General features: G+C 34.6%; 1 protein-coding gene and 1 pseudogene across 4 annotated transcripts in view; both read left to right on the top strand.

The window, feature by feature from the left end:
* The window catches only part of SCN3A (sodium channel, voltage-gated, type III, alpha subunit), an 87,444-nt gene that overhangs the window by 16,493 nt on the left and 53,667 nt on the right, over positions 1-17,284 (top strand). For all 4 annotated transcript variants that reach the window (XM_008584281.1, XM_008584142.1, XM_008584340.1 and 1 more), the window contains exons 8-10: positions 3,760-3,901; positions 4,645-4,851; positions 11,790-12,080. In XM_008584281.1, the coding sequence (XP_008582503.1) occupies positions 3,760-3,901; positions 4,645-4,851; positions 11,790-12,080 (640 nt within the window). The remainder of the gene's footprint in view (positions 1-3,759; positions 3,902-4,644; positions 4,852-11,789; positions 12,081-17,284) is intronic.
* LOC103599837 lies at positions 666-1,057 on the top strand (annotated as a pseudogene).

Genomic DNA, 17,284 nt, shown 5'->3' with positions numbered 1-17,284 from the left:
CGGATCGCAACCCTCAGTGTTGCCCCCGTACCGGACCGGGGACCGGCAACGGGATCGCAACCCTCGGTGTTGCTCCCGCGCCTCGCTCAGCCAGTGAGCGGGAACCGGTCTGCATGTGGGATCCGAACCCTCGGGCGGGAGCACCGCTGCGCTTCCCAAGCGGCGCACTATCCAGTGCGCCACCGGGCCGGCCCAGTAAACTAATTTTTGACAAAGAAGTAAATGCAATTCAATGGAGAAAGGAAATTTTCAACAAACAGTGCTGGAACAATTGGAAATCCATATGCAAAGAAATAAACCTCGATACAAATCTTACACCTTACATAAAAGTTAACTCCAAATAGGTTATACACCTAAATGTAACATACAAAATTTGTTTAGAAAAACATAGGATAAAACCTACATAACTTTGGGTTCAATGATGAAGTTTTAAATACAAAATCAATAGCATATTTCATGGAAGAAAAAATGTTAAGTTGGATTTGTTAATATTAAAAACTTCTGTCTACAAAGACATTCTTAAGACAATGAAAAGACAAGCCATAGACTGAGAGAAAATATTTGCAAAACACATATCTGATAAAGAACCTGTATCCAAAAATATACAAAGAATTCTTAAAACTTAACAATAAGAAGGCTTAATCCATAGACAGCAGGGGGTTGTCATGGCAGAGCTGCAGCAGCTCCGGGTACAGGTGGTGGTGGACTCCATGGTGAAGAGTCTGGAGAGACAGAACATCCAGAAGATGCAGGGCCTTGTGTTCTGGTGCAGCACCAGCTATTGTGAGGAAAGCCAGGCTTCGAGCGTTGCCATGTGCCTCTGGCTCAAACCTAGACCTTGGTGACCAATAAATTGGGGAAGTTCCAGGACCACCTGTCCTGGTGTACCATGCATTGCAACGACAAAACCAAAGATTCTGTAGATGTGGGAAGTAAGGGGCTTCAGGTGAAGCAGCAGTTGGATAGTTGTGTGACCAAGTGTTTGGATGACCACATGCACTTCATCCCAACTATGACCAAGAAAATGAAGGAGTCTCTCACATCCACTGGGAAATAAAAGTCTTTGCCATTGGCCATCAGGGCTGAGGGCAAGAATCTATTTAAATAGAGGAATGCGAATTTTAGAGTTTTAAGTGAAGTTGATGAATGAAGAAGTTAAGGATAGCAAGTTTAAAGCATGTGTCATTTGCCTCTGGACACTGGTTCTTTTATGTTTCAATCCTAGAAAGTGAAATGGAAAAAAACTGGTGCTAAAATGTGGGTCCAAAATAGTGTTTTAGAGCCTAAATTTCATGTGACAAGTGTTTGTCCTGGCAGTAGGGATCTCCCTTGTACGAAGACAGAGTCCCCAAAGTTACCAGATTCTTCTTACTACACAAGCACAGGTACCAATAGGCTGGCAGTTTCCTCTAACTTGCCTATGATCTGGTGGAGTTTGCAGAGAGGTGTTTCTTTTTGTTGCCAACCTCCTTTTTACCAGAAGTGTCACCACACCATTTTGCATAAGCTATAAAACGAAATCCAGGAGGTCACTAATTTAGAAGGAGAAAAAAGGGTTTCTAGGGTTTTACTTTGCTTGATTTTGTTGTATATGCAAGGGCATGAAGTTAATTTAAGATGTGGAGTTGGAAAGGAGAGTAGTTTCGTTCCTCTTCTGGCCATAAAGATGTGGATGTGCATTTCTTGAAATTCTTACACACTGATTTTTTCAGCCTGGAGACCATGCAAAATAAAAAAAGCCACGAGAGACGATGTCACACTGGGTATAGGGAGCAGAGCTTCCCTCTCATTGCCCAGTGGGCTCTGAGGCTGTCTGCAGCAGAGTGACAGTTGTGGTAACACTTTCCCCTTGAAAGGAAAGGGGGTTTTGATTGTGACATATGGCAGTATCCAGGAATGAACAGTAAAGAGGAACTATTGGCTACTTAAGAGAGTTGTGAAGTACTGGATTTGGAAAAATCTGACTTTCATAGAACAGAGTGGAATGTAAGAGGCCCAAACCCAGCATTGCTTGCTTAGTCCCTGAATTAACAGATCCCTGTTGAGACAATCCCCTAGCAACAGGAAGGTCAAGGGATCAAAAGCAAGAAACTTAAGTTAGGACAAGCTGTGACTCCCTTAGAGCAGGGGAGGGAAGCTCCTATTACCAGATACCATTTTTGCCTGGGGCCTTTGCAACATGCAGTGTTTTTGCCCTGGTATGACACCTTATTGTTTTGGTAAGGACCTTGTTGTCCCTTTACCAACTTATTACTTGATAATATAGCCTCTCTGCTGTTTCAAGGCTGTGATATATTTTCCTAATGATTTTGATTTTTAAAAAATAAATAAGGTTTAACTCCCCCCCAAATAAAACCCTCAACAGTAGGAAAACAAATTGCCCAATTTAGAGATAGCAAAAGATCTGAGCAGATACCTCACAAAAGTATATATACAGATGGCTAATAAGGGTATAAAAAGATGGGCAACATCATCTGTTATTAGGGAATTGCAAATTAAAACAACAAGTTACCACTGTACAACTATTAGAAGGGCTAAAACAAACAACAACAGCAACAAAATCTAGCAATACCAACTTTTGGTGAGGATGCAGAACAACAAGAACTCTCATTCATTTCTGGTGGGAATGCAAAATGGTGCAGCCACTTTGGAAAACAGTTTGGCAGTTTCTTATTTCTTACAAAACAAATATAGTTTTACAATATGATCCAATAATGGCACTACTAGGTATTCAGGCAACCAGTTTGAAAACCTGCATGTAAATTTTTATAGCAGCTGTGTTCATAACCAACAAAAACTGGAAGCAATCAAGATGTCCTTCAATAGCAAATGGATAAGCTGAGGTATACCCATACAATGAAATATCAGTCAGTGATAAAAAGAAATGAGCTACTGAGCCACAAAAAGACATTGATGAATTAAATGCAAATTTCTAAGTGAAAAAAGCCAACTTCAAAAAGCTGCATACTGTATGATTCCGATGACACGACATTCTGAAAAAGACAAAACAACAGCGATAAGAAGATCAGGGGTTCAGAGTGGGGGGTTGACTAGGTACAAAAGCACAGAGTGAAGAAACTATTCTCTATGATTCTGTAATAGTAAATACAAAACATTAAGCATTTATCAAAACTCATAGAACTTTATAGCAAAAAGAGTGAATTTTAATGTATGCAAATTTTTGAAAATCTTTTGTGAAGTTGGAGGATCCCAGGATGAAATACAGATTATAAAAAAATATCTAAATACATTAAAAATGTATTTGGAGGTCAGTTAATAATGCGCTAATCAAATTAATTTTGGAAATGAGTGGAATCTGTAAGACTAAAGGCAAAAGGAGCGGTACTCTAGTGAATAAATAATATCTCAAATTGTTCTAAAATATAAATTTTATTTTAGAAAATTCTACTCATTAAATGGTTCCTTACCCTTTGGCTGTTTTCTGTCCTTTAATTTTTAATTATTGATCGATTCTTACCTATTTGTAAAGAGTAGAATAATGATGGTGTCAGAGCCAAAAATATGTGCTTGCTACGTTTCTGCCATTCTAAATGTCTACATAAATTTTCTACTGTTTTTTTTTAATAAATTTAATCTGATTACTTTCACAATGAGCAATCACCTAAAGTGTTCTGGAAATGAAGGCAAGAAAGTTTATCACGGACAGCAACTCTGAGTTTTGAAAATTCCTATAAATCAAAATTGATTGAAATTGCTATAATTCTGTGCTGACCCTGCCTCCATTTCTCTCTCTTATAGCCAATGTCCAGAAGGATACATTTGTGTGAAGGTTGGTCGAAACCCCAACTATGGCTACACAAGCTTTGATACCTTTAGCTGGGCTTTCCTGTCTCTATTTCGACTTATGACTCAGGACTACTGGGAGAATCTTTACCAGTTGGTAAGATCCAAACTAACATGCATAAGTTTTACTTTTATAAACATATATGAAATAACAGGTGTGGATACTTGCTTATAAAACTCTGGAATACAGAGGAGGATCCACTATAAGGCAAGTGTGCCTAGAATCCTAATTGCTCATTTAGTGAGTAAGTATATGCATTGTATATGTACTGAGAGCTTCTTATACAAAAGGCGTTCTGCTAGGGGCTATGGAAGATGTAAAGAATTTTCATGACTTTGAGGAATTTATAATCTAGTTGTGGAGATAAAAACAACACGTGAAAAGATTTAAAAATTCAATTACATAAAAATTTCTAGTTAAAGCTATAGCTTATTGAGGCTAGAAGAGGAGGGAAGAAAGATGTCATCTCTAGATGGTGTGGAAAGTAGGCTGCTGGGGAAATAGAATCCCTATGAAAGGAATTAAAAATATAATGCTCTCACTTGTAATATTGCCCTGCATTATGAACCCCAACAAAAGCATTTTAGTGGAACTTAAATATATATCCAATATATACAAATTTGAAACGTATTTATATCAAATGACAGTACAATCAAATCTCAGATGATATGATTATTATTTGTGTGTGTGTTTGCTCATTTTAACACCAAAATCTTGGTCAAAATAAATTGAAAACTAAAAAGCATTAGTCTCCTGACCATCTAACTGTGACAAGCAGATCTTTATTTGGGGACATTATACTAAAACACTGATGAAATTATTCCTTTTTCCCCCTCTAGACATTACGTGCTGCTGGGAAGACATACATGATATTTTTTGTCCTGGTAATTTTCTTGGGCTCTTTTTATTTGGTGAATCTGATCCTGGCTGTGGTGGCCATGGCCTATGAGGAACAGAATCAGGCCACTTTGGAAGAGGCGGAACAGAAGGAGGCTGAATTTCAGCAGATGCTTGAACAGCTTAAAAAGCAACAGGAAGAAGCTCAGGTGCGAAGTGATAATATGCAAAGCTTTATTATTATTGTTTTTAATTTCTAAGTAGGAATATTGTTATAGCATATAGGTCAAATTGGAACTGGCTTTTCATTTTGTATGCAGGCATTGTCATTAGAAGAGATAAAGTTACTTAAACCTAAAGTTGTTTCTAAAGTTGGAGTCAAAGGAATTTTTAGATATTATATATATAGAAATTAGCTAGTAGGTAGAGAATACATTAGGGAAAAGGTTTATTATGCGGTTGCTCATGAAACCTGAGGGGGGAATTTAACTTTTAGATTAATTTGGAAAAGAATATAACTGATATTTACTAGTGTTTCACTCTAATTGTAACATTTAAGATTTTATTCTGAGGTTAGTTAATCTCAAATGTTAACAAGAAAACTTTATGCATACCTATGCTTAACCATTCTTTGGGATTTCTGTAACACAAACGGTGTTTGCTACGCCATATGAGGATATCAGGAAGTCATCTAAAGTTGGATGCCAACTTTATGCCAATATTAAAGGCTGTTTGGGTTCAAGGGTGTAGTGAATGGAGCATTCATGTCATGAGTAGAAAAGAAGCACAGAACTGGGTTAAAAAAGAGAAAAAACCACATATATTGAAGGTGAAGATCACGTGGAAACATAGTAAAAGCCTGACTCGTGTCAATACAATTCTTCTGCAACTTTGCCAACATTTGGTTTGGTCAGTCTTTTTAACTTTAGCCATTCTAATAAGTATCACACTGTTGTTTTAATTTCTATTTTCTTGATGACTACTGCTGTTGAGCACTTTTTCCTGTCCTTATTTTCCATCTGTATAGCTTCTTTTATGAAGTGGCTGTTCAAATCTTTTGCCATTTTATTATTTTTGCTGGGCTGTTTGTTTTCTTATTCTTGAGTTTTGAGTGTTCCTTATATATTCTGGGAACAAGTCCTTTGTCATACATGCCTTGCAAGTATTATCTCCCAGGCTGAAACTTGTCCTTCTATTCTCCTAACAGATTTAAGAGCAAAAGTTTTAAATTTTGATGATGTATGGTTCATCAGGTTTATTTTTCTTTTTGGCTTTTTATGAAAATAATGTTTTTGGTGTTGCATCTAAGAAATTTTTGCCAAGCCAGCACCACAAAGATTTCCTCTTAATTTTCTTCTAAAGTTACAGTGTTTTATGTTTTACATTTGAGTCAATGACCTCTTTAAGTTAATTTTTGTGTAAGGTGTGAGTTGTGTGTTGAGATTATTTTTTTCTTTTTTTTGTACATAGATATCTAATTATTACAACACCATTTGTTGAACAAAATAGCATTTCTCCACTAAACTGCCCTCAAACCTTTGTTAAAAATCAGTTGTCCATATGTGAGTCTTTTTCTGGACTCTATTCTGTTCAGTTGACTTATTTGTCTCTCTTTACACCAATACCACTATCTTTTGAAAGTCTTAAAATCAGATAGTGGTAGCTCTCCAACTTTGTTTTATGGTTTGTTTGTTTGTCTGTTTTTTTTTTTTTTTTTTTTTTCCCAAAGCCATTTTCCAGTAAGAGACCGACATGGAATGTGACAGTGGGAACTCCAGGACTCTGTTCTAATGACACAGTTATTACCAATGTGCAAACCATAAGCCAGAGTTGGTGTTTAATTGGAAGTTGTTTGCGAATGCAAGGAGAGCATATTTCCTAAGATTTGGTTTGTGGGAGAGGTGGAGTTTCTCTAAAAAAATCAATACTTTTTTTTTTTTTTTTTTTTCTCCCAAAGCCATTTTGGCTATTCTAGGTCTTTTATAGTTCTATGAGTTTCAGAATCAGCTTGTTAATTTCAGTGTGGATAGTTTCTATTGTTTCGTCTTTGAGTTTATCACCGTTTCTTCAGCAGCATCTAATCTGACGTTAATCACATCCAGTGTACAGTATTATTCATCTGACATTGTAGTTTTCAACTCCAAAAGTTTAATCTGCATCTTGTTAATATTTCCTATGTCTCTAACATTTTGAACATTCACAACACAGTTATAACAACTGTTTAAAGTCCGTATCTGCTAATTCTTACATCTGTGTCAGTTCTTGGTCAGTTTTGATTAATGTTTCTTTTCATTATCGGTCATATATTTATTCCTGCTTTGTAACATTTATGACAATCTTCACCTGAATTCCAGACACTGTCAATTTTACTTTTTTGGGTTCTGGATATTTTTATTTTCCTATAAAAAGTCTTGATTTTTATTTGGGAAATAGTTATGTCTTTTGTAAACAGTTTAATCCTTTTGTATCATCAAACTTTTGAACTTTTGTTAGGGAAAATCAGAGCAGCATCTATTCTAAGACTAATTATTCCCCACTACTGAGCGAAAACTTTTCTGAATACTCTACCCAATGTTCCATTTAAAATGAAATGTTTACCTGTGTAGCTGGTAGGCACAGACACTGTTCTGGCACAGTGTGAGTGCTGGTGGTGTTCCCTCTAATCCTCAGCCTCAGGTAGTTTCCTAACACACATGCATTGGTGGATATTCTCAGTAATCAAGGGGGACCTCAGAAGATCTCTAGAGTTCTCCCTCTGTTCAGCTTTCTCCTCTGTGGGACTCTGTCCTGTGAATATAGCCACCTTGTTTTTCCTGGGACTTTTATCTCCATCTCCTCCACTTATGGAGTCTGCAAAGATATTCCCTTTCTATTCCGTAGTCTGGAAGTTCAAAGCCATAAGCTAAGAAAATCATGCAGCTTGCTTTCTTTCTTTACCATTTCCCAATATCTCAGAACATCATGACCAGATGTTCCGTGTCTTCCAAACCATTGTTACATGCATTTTGTTTGTTTCATTAGTTGTTTCGGGAGAAAGAACAAATCTGGTCCCTAATACTCTATCTTGGCAAGAAGCAAAAGTCCAAATAATTTTTTTGCATTTTGACTTTTGGGGGACTTTTTTTTTTCAGATGAATGGTTGCAGATATTTGAAGTATAATTTGAATGACAATATACACTTGGAATTTGTAGGTTCAAAATTTAAGTTCTTCACAATTCCAAGTTACTTTGAAGATGTGCAATATATAGCATTTGGTCCTTTCTTAGAGACTATTTTGGTGAAACAAAGATATAGCAATGAGTTGCTTAGCTAGTTACTGAGCTCAACCATACACTCAATATTTGCTGAACATGGTGGCTCTGCTCTTTTCATCTTATCATTGGGTACAGAGTAGTAATCCTGTTTTATTTTATTGGCTTTAAAAGGGAAACTAAAGACAAATTTGGCCAATACTTGGAAATGTTATAAAAAAGTTTTATTATGTTTCAATTGTTTAAGAGTTTTATTTCATGTCACCAAAAATAAAACACATTTGTAAGAAAATAAAATACATATTTACAGGACAAGAACTTTCTTTATTTTAAAGTTTTAAATAAATGTTATAGAAAATAATATTTATAGATTGCATATAATTACACTTTAAAGCACTGAGTTATTCGATTATCATTTATAAAAACAGACAAAGTAATGTGCTTGAAAGTGCTACGCATATAACACAATACAGGAATAAGTTTATTCTGAAATGCAGCCACTTTAGGGTAAAATATGGCATCAATTAAAAGAGCAAAATCTTTTTAAATTTAGAAGTAAAAGTGCACAATGACTAATAGAAGTTTGAAGAATCTAATTATCTACATTATGATTAGGTCAGCTGAAAATGTCAGTTCTATTAACTTAGCCAGTTACTGAATTCCAGTGACCAAATCATCATGATTTTGCTCAGCTTTAGCCTTCATACATACAAAATTTAAATTGATCCCAGATAAAGTGTTTTAATATTAATTGGGATAGCATAGTACCAAATCAATTTTAGTTCCTTATTGACAGCACAGGGAATGATGACTAATAAATATCCAGTGTTGAGGTAGAGGAGGGAACAGAGGCAGAGAGAGAGATAGAGAACCTATGACAACTTTTGTGCTGCTGTATAACTTGTCTTGCTAACCACCTGTGACTCCTCAAGAATTAATATCTAGCCAGTGACTTCATGAGGCCTAGCATCACTTCCATTTTTATTTAATATCTGATGAGGAGACTCCTATTTCTAGTCACTGTGTAGACATGAAAAATGACATATTCAGCTCAGTAGACTCACAAATCAAGTGCAACTTTAAAAGATGAAGAAAGACAAACTCTACAAAGAAATAAATGTTTCATCTGAGATTGGCATGCATAATTGTGTTTCACATTAAGTTTATGATCTTTAAATGTCTGATAGTGCCCAGTTTAGCAAATCCCATAGGAGTCTATATTGGCCTGGAAGGAAAAAATTTAGAAGTAAGCTTTAGGACAAAATTAGAAATAGTGGCATTTAAGAGATCTAATATAATTAGTGGTAAAATTGAAACAAGTATAGTTAACATCTTGTAGCTCTGAATAGGATTTTAACTGGATTTTAAGTTTAAAATGAATGAAGTATTAATCATGTTGCTATATTTTTAAGGACACATAGATACAGTGAGCCTATTTTGAATCACACAGAAATGTTACAAGAACATGTTATCCCCTGTTTAAATATTAAGTGTGAATGTGTTGTTACAAGAGGATTCAGCAAATCAGTTGTGAAAGTAACACTATTTAAGTAAGCAGGACTTTGGCAGTGTCACAGAGCTGGGTACAAACAGGTACACAGACATGAGAGATGACAGGAAACATCTGCCTTTGAGGGAATCGGCAAATCCCTGGAAATGGAACAAGTGACAGATTTGAGTTGATGAGTGACACAGAAAATGTGTTGTGTCGGAGGATACCTTTGTTGCCTGAGAAATCTGTTTTGGTTTTGAGTTATTTGAACTGTTACCCAGAATAGGTAGGGAAATCATGCCTTACACAAAACAAATTCCGGAACTGATTTAAATGAACATGAGTTTCAAGATTATGGCAAGGGAATATTACGACCATTTTCTTTGTTTACAAGCACAAACAAGTCAATAAAAGAATAGCATGGTGTGTTTTGTTTGTGTCTATACAAAACAGAAAGAATTAAAGATTTTATTTGGATAAAAAAGAATACATGTATTTTCATTCTTTCAACAAATGGGGTATATCATCTTATGTATCGAGCACTATGTAACTATATCTAACTTGCTCCAACTAAGTGCTACATTTATTTGCTTTATTTTACATGCACAGTCTTTTACAAAGATCCTTAATATTTCTCATCTCTCAATGTGAATAATATTAGAAGTGATACTGATGATCAAGAATTCAATAAAAAATCTGGCTATATGACTGTAATTTTATAAATATTTAAATTTTGAATTAGTGTTTCATTTAAATGTTGAGCATTGTCTTATATCGTCTTAGATCTGGGTTTCCATAATGAATATAGCACTCAATATAAACAAATATCTGTGTTACATTTTATGTGTTGCTTAGTCTAACACATACATTTAACACTATATTTAGTATGATGGTTTCCTCCCTGCGGCAATTTTAATCCTAGAGAATTTGTAGCATAGTACCTTTAGTTCTAAAGCCTTCTTTTTAAAAAAAAATTTTGGTTGAGATGAAATTCAAAAATGGAAACTACTTAGGAAACATAAAGCACAAAGTGTTGTCAAAGCATTATAAATGGTTTTATCTATCTTCATTCCTTCCTAAAATATGTTGCTGTTATATAGACCATTCTGACACATAGTCTTTTATGAGATCTTGAAAAGTCAAGGCTAAGTGTGTATTGTTCTCTCCCCAACCCCATCTCAGTCTATGAAACAATTGAAAGTAAAATATCTTTTAAAATCTTTATTCATCAAACATTTACTGAGCCTTTTTTTTTATGTCAGGTGTCATCAGAGGCCCTGTGCATACAAATAATGATAAAATTTCTATCTAGATTATAGTCTGTGGAGAAGGTAAACAAAACAGTAAATTAGAGTTGTTTGTATTTAGTGATGACATATGTAAAACGTTTAAACAATATTCTCATAATTTAATTGTTTCCACTTCTGTGGTTATGTTTAAAAACAGGAATAAACTTAATGAGAACTTGGCTTTGATATGTGCCATATTATTGTTTCATATCCTCTCTATGTCATGACTAGATCATTTCCAGTCTAAAAATACTATTTATATAAATGAAAATACAAAACATTTGCCATTTTCCACCTCAAAGCTAACTGGGTTTCATTAGCAGATACGGAAATTAAAAATGCTTAAGAGACTACTTAATGCTGAAATGTAGAAAGAAAATATTCAAATATGTACTCATAATTCCTTGAATGATTATTTCAGGTATTTATTGATATGTTAACCATTTGTTATTATTGATAACAATAGTAAAAACTTTATAAATATTTAACAATTTAAAACTAAAAGTGCTATGTAATAAATTCTCCGGGATTAACATGACCCCAGAAATGTGAACTATAGTCCTAAATGTAATTCAAATGAAAGATGAAAATAAACTAGCCAATACATTCCCACAACTTCCATCTACAGGTAAAATTATAGACAATTTAAATGTTTTGAGTTCATAAAAAAGAAAAGAAAGTCTTTTGTCCTGAATTTAGAGGGAAAAAATACCACTCAGTTGTTCATAATTGTACATGATAGAAATAATTCTATGCATGGAATTGGAATAGTAATCTGATGAGCAACCACCACTAGGAGCACATTTGCTACACTATTAAGAGATGAACTGTCTCCTGAACTGAAGTTAATCTAAAAGTGTTAAAAAAAAAAGATGATTCAGGAGATGTGCAAAACTAGACTTCTCCTGCCTTAATGCATAGACCACCATATTGCTTTATGCTATTAAAAACATAAAGGTTATTATTAAGTTAAGTCATATTTTTACTTAATAATAAAACCAGAAGACATAATTTTTACATATAGTTAACAGTCTTACATGGCAACATTTTTACCATAGTCAACAGTTTTCAAAGTTATATGTTCTAAGCAGTGCCTGGCTTTGTCTTACAATAGGCAGTCGCAGCAGCATCGGCTGCTTCAAGAGATTTCAGTGGAATAGGTGGACTAGGAGAGCTCTTGGAAAGTTCTTCAGAAGCATCAAAGCTAAGCTCCAAAAGTGCTAAGGAGTGGAGGAACCGAAGGAAGAAAAGAAGACAGAGGGAGCATCTCGAAGGAAACAGCAAAGGAGAGGGAGACAGGTTTCCCAAATCTGAATCTGAAGACAGTGTCAAAAGAAGAAGCTTCCTTTTTTCCATGGAAGGAAACCGACTGACTGGTGACAAGAAATTCTGCTCCCCTCATCAGGTATGATTTTCTACTAAGTGCTCTGGTTGTCATTGCTACTTACTGCTTTGTAATTGCTGTTTTGTTTTGCTATGTTTTTGTCATATCCAATTTAAATGAGGTACAGGGATCTAATATTTAATATAGTTATTCAGATTTTTATCATAAATTGTCTTTAAAAAGGATTTTATTAAACCACTAATAACTTTTAATTTAAAGTAATTAGCTTTAAACATTTCAGTATTTTGAGACCACATTTCTTAATCTGCTGTCTTTCTTTTTTTGGTGCAACCTACCTATCAGGCTTTTCTCTTCAGTGAGACAGTTCTTGTTTCCCTTTTCTGTTTTGGGACCTCAGATAAACTTATATTCTGTGGGAATGGGTTTCTGCCTTTATCATCTGAGGTTGTTATTGTAACCCATGTATGAATTTTGAAAAGAAATGTCTCTTTGGATTTTGCATTTACCCTTTGAAATGAGAACTGTATTGTGACGAGTCTCCGTCATGTTGGCTTGAGGTCATGCCATGATACATTAGGATGAAATTAAGACCTAAATGCTCTTAAAGAGAACAACATTGAAGGCAGTCTGTTTTTGCTCTGATTTAATGCCATCTACCCATTTCTTCAGCATATTTCCAAGTCACAGAGGAAAAGATATTTCAACTCTTTGTTGTTAGTGAGTTTTATAGATTGTAAAATGTAAAGAGTAAATAGTTATGAAATCTGTGAAAAGTATAGTTATGGCTTTAAACATTCTATTTGTTTCCACTAGAATTTCATGTGCTATGAATTATACATCCTTCTCATCAAATTAATCTGAGTCAGAATTATACCCTAATGTTTTGAGGGACACGGTACATAATTAATTTAAATCAAAAAAACGGTAAATCAACCAAGGGGTATGATATCCTTTTAACAAAGAACAAAAACCTAAAAAGTTTTTTTTTTTTTAATTTTTAAGAAGTAGGAGTAATAAACACAAAATTCAGTAAAGTGTTTAGCTTTTGGTTGGGAGGAAAGGGGATACACAAGTTATTTGTGAGTGTTTATTTTATAATTTATACTAAGTATGTAAATAAAAATGTTTAAAAGAAAAATAAGCTATATTAATAGCTTAAAACTTGTATTCTCATATTAGGGCAAAATAGACATGAATACAAAGAGTTAAGAGATAAAAATCATTTTACTACAAATAATATTAAGTCAAGAAATCCCACTACTACCATCTTGCATAATACAAATATAAAATATAGAATTAAATCAGTATAACACATTTAGTATTAACTTGAAGCTCTGTAGGATAACTCATTTTCTCAGACAAGATTTTTCCCTAGATAGTCACTCTCTATATTTTGGCATTCTTAAAACTATTAGGAATCATTAGGATTGGAAATATTTGGCACTATAGCATAATCATTGATGTTATAAAAACCTGTGTTCATATCTCAGTTCCAAACTAGTTCTGTGAACTTGGTCAAGTCACTTGTACTTTGTAAGGTTTCTGTAAAATGAAGTAGTAATACCCACTTTAGAGAGCTGTGGGGGATTAAGCAATATATAGAAAACCTATGTGACAAAGAATAAGTTTCTTATTAAGTTAAAATGGGTTAATGAATTCCAAATGAGGGAAAATAAAAACCTTTGAGTAGTTTCAATTACTCACAAATATACGTGCAGAGTGGCAATGTTTACATGAACATATTAATGTTTTTTTGTAAACAGTATTTTTCCCCTACAGATTCATCGTTGTGCTCAAATAAAAACTTGTGTATTAGTTCATTTAGTCAATCCACAATTATTTATTGATCACCTACTATTGGCAGAAATAGTTCTCCATACAGAAAATACTTCAATGAACAAAAGAGATTCAATTCACTCACCTTATGAAAGTTTATTCTAAAAGAGGAGAGAAACAACAAAAATAAATAAGTTATAAACTATGTTAGTAAGTGCTATGGGAAAAAAATAAACTAAAGCAGGAAAATGGGAACAGAAGCCATAATTGGAGGTAAAATTTTAATTAAGATGGTTTAGGAAGGTCTTACTGTGAAGGAAACATTTTGGCAAAGATTTAGAGGAAGCAAGGGAAGAGGCTACCTCATGGAACAGCATTCCTGGCTGATGGAAGAGAAGGTGCGAGGCCCTGACAAGGCAGTATGACTGGAACGCTCAAGGAGCAACTCAGCAGCGTGGGTTGCTGGAGCTGAGTGAACCACAGAAAGGCATCAGCAGAGGGAAGTTAGTTGACAGCCAGAGTTTTAATAGTAAAAATAGAACCAGTATGGACACATGTTATATGCAGTTTATTTTATATTTTTAGATAGATAGATTTAAAAAGTAAAAGAAATAAACCACTAAGCATGAAGTTTACATATCCCAGTAAAGACAGAGAGCATTAACACAGCTCACAAGCAGAAATATTTCAGAAGCAGTTTACAATTTCTGGTTTTGTAAACAGAAAAGGACTTTTTCTGGTAGGAAAGAGAATCAGTGAAGGTGATGGGGACAGGAACCATAAGATGAACAGGGCACGCATTTCAAAACAAATACACCTTTTGAGTATGTCACAGCAGAGAGGCCATAAATTTTATGGGTATCCTGCCTTCTGCTAACATAAATATTAAATCTTATTTAGCATTATTACATCATTTTATTTTTAAATAGATAATACATGCTCATAGTATCAAATGAAAAAGTATTTAAAGATGTTTAATGGAAACTGAATCACCCCAAAGATTTTGTCTATGTTGTTTGGACACACAGACACTTTAAACCAGAGCCTTTGTAGCTATAACCAAGTGTAGGTGTGAAGACATTGATAAGGTATGTATGTTTAACTTGAAATGCTACCTAAGTGAGTATTTCTAACAAGTATTCACTTTACATATTTACACTAGAACCTTGAAATTCACTGCGTCATCCTTCATTTTGACTTTTCCCAGCCCATTTTGAGTCCAAACACTACAGGCAGGATTGTGTCTTACAAACCTAAGTTCTTCTGCTTTCCTTTTTGTTACTGAATATTAAGAAAAGGAATCCACATTTATCTTCTTTCCACAAGGTGTAAAGAAAAAAAAAAGATACCTGGGATATATGTTTTGGCATGCCAGAAGCAAAGAAAGATGGCCTTTCAGTCTTTAGTATAAAAGCTTGCTTTCCCTAGAGAAAGTGTTGCCACAGCTGTGGGTATTCCTTCCATTCTGCTCCATCTTCTAGTGTGTTATTTTTGATTTATTTTCTCTGAATACTATTTTTATTCTCTTCTTTTTTGGTCTCTTTTGCCTTGAAAGCTGTGCTCACACCCATTATTATGCCTTCCAAAGAGTGAATAGAAATTTCAAATAAACTTGAAGTTCTGGATTGCCTTTGAAAATACCCCAACATAAAAACATGCAAATTAAATTAATGCACCAAATATGTTACAGTTGTATACACCTACCACATACTCCCCACCAAGAGTATAGATAGATTTTCAGTTTCCAGAGACAATATTAGGACATAAATATATTAAGATGATTACATTGTACCGTCCTAGGGATTAACATAAGACCAAGTTAGTATTTCTCCGAGTGTAGGAGATCCATGTGCTTTTGAATCACCTGGAATGTGTGTTGAAAATTCAGATTCCGGAGTCCTATCCCTTATTTGCTGAATTCCAATTCCAAAAAACTGGGATCTAAAAATATGTATTTTTAACACAACTTGATTCACATACACACTAAACTTTCAAAACACTAGTTCTGAATATAATCAATATTATATTAATAAGTTGAGTTTGAGGAAAGGAAAAACATTAGCATTCTTTACTAATGGGAGAGTGAATTAATGTCTTCATATGGTCTGATCTCATGATCACTTTGCTGGGAAATCAGTCTAACTGCTGTCTGGCATTGGGTAGACAAACCTGCTGGAGGAATTGAGTGTCAAATAGACACAGCCTCAGGTTGGATGAGCTGGACAGCCAACAGTTCCTGTGCAGAATCTAAACAATTTATTTATTATGCATTTATTAATGAATAATATATTTCCAGACTATCACTAAGACAGACGGCAACAAAGATTATTCTGGTAATTTGCATTCTGGGAAAAGCTATAAAAATAAAGCTAAAAATGAGGCCTAAAAAAACCATGACCTAATTAGGCAGAGGGACCAAAAATAAATTTGATAGAGTCTGCCTTTCCTATTTTTTTCCCACTAATTTTTTTTTTTTTTAATTTGGCTTTATACGAAAGCTTAGAGGAAGTAAAGGAAGGTCCAGGCATGCTCATTACTGGCATGTGTGTATGTATGCATATGTATATACATGTATGTATATTACTCTGGGTATAAAGAGGGATAGGAAAAGATGTAAGAGACCAAGCAAAGAGAGCAAGGAATAATGTCATTGTTAATAATGAAGGAAGTAAAGAAATATGCAGACTGAATATAAATGTTTTTTTTTTTTTCCTTTTTGTCATTTTTACTGACCGGTAACAGGATCGCGCCCATACCGGGGACCGGCAACGGGATCGCAACCCTCGGTGCTGCGCCCGCACCACGCTCAACCAGTGAGCGGGAACCGGTCTCCACATGGGATCCGAACCCTTGGTGGGAGCGCCGCCGCACTCCCAAGCGGCGCACTCTCCAGTGCACCACCGGGCCGGCCCTGAATATAAATGTTTTTGAAAACCATCAGCAAGGCTAGAATAAACACAGAATTATTTGCTTCTGCTAGATTCAAATACATTCAAAAAGTGAAAGATGGAGTTTCAAGCTAAATCCCCATTTTCTGGTACTAGAAAACTGATTACTTGATTTGTGAATATATTTAATAAAAAGGTTTTTGAACCATTTAGTTCTTTTTAATATAATTAAAGTGAAATCAGAATAATAAGCTGTCTTCTGTATCACTCTCTTTGGTGAAGTCATGTTATATGTCTTGCTTTTTTAAGCCAGTATTAAATTTTAAATAAGAACAGTAATTTATGTAGCAGTTTAGGAATTCCTCTCTGTTGGGTTTGCTGCGACAGACAGCTGTCACATACAGTGAATCATTGGTTGCCATTTGGGTAACTGTTGGCACATTTGGAAAACAGCATCAAAGGTAAGTTTTGTGACTTTTATTTCCATGTGGATAGAGACAAACAGGTCCAGAGAGAGAGTAAACTAATTTCTTTTTAGAATCCAAAGAACAGAATGGAAAGAAAATTAAAAAAAAAAAAAAAGAAAAGAAAAACAAATTA

Source organism: Galeopterus variegatus, unplaced genomic scaffold (assembly GCF_000696425.1).
Source record: "Galeopterus variegatus unplaced genomic scaffold, G_variegatus-3.0.2 Scaffold9, whole genome shotgun sequence".
In the NCBI taxonomy this organism is placed as follows: domain Eukaryota; kingdom Metazoa; phylum Chordata; class Mammalia; order Dermoptera; family Cynocephalidae; genus Galeopterus; species Galeopterus variegatus.
This window is presented reverse-complemented; position numbering and strand designations above follow the sequence as displayed.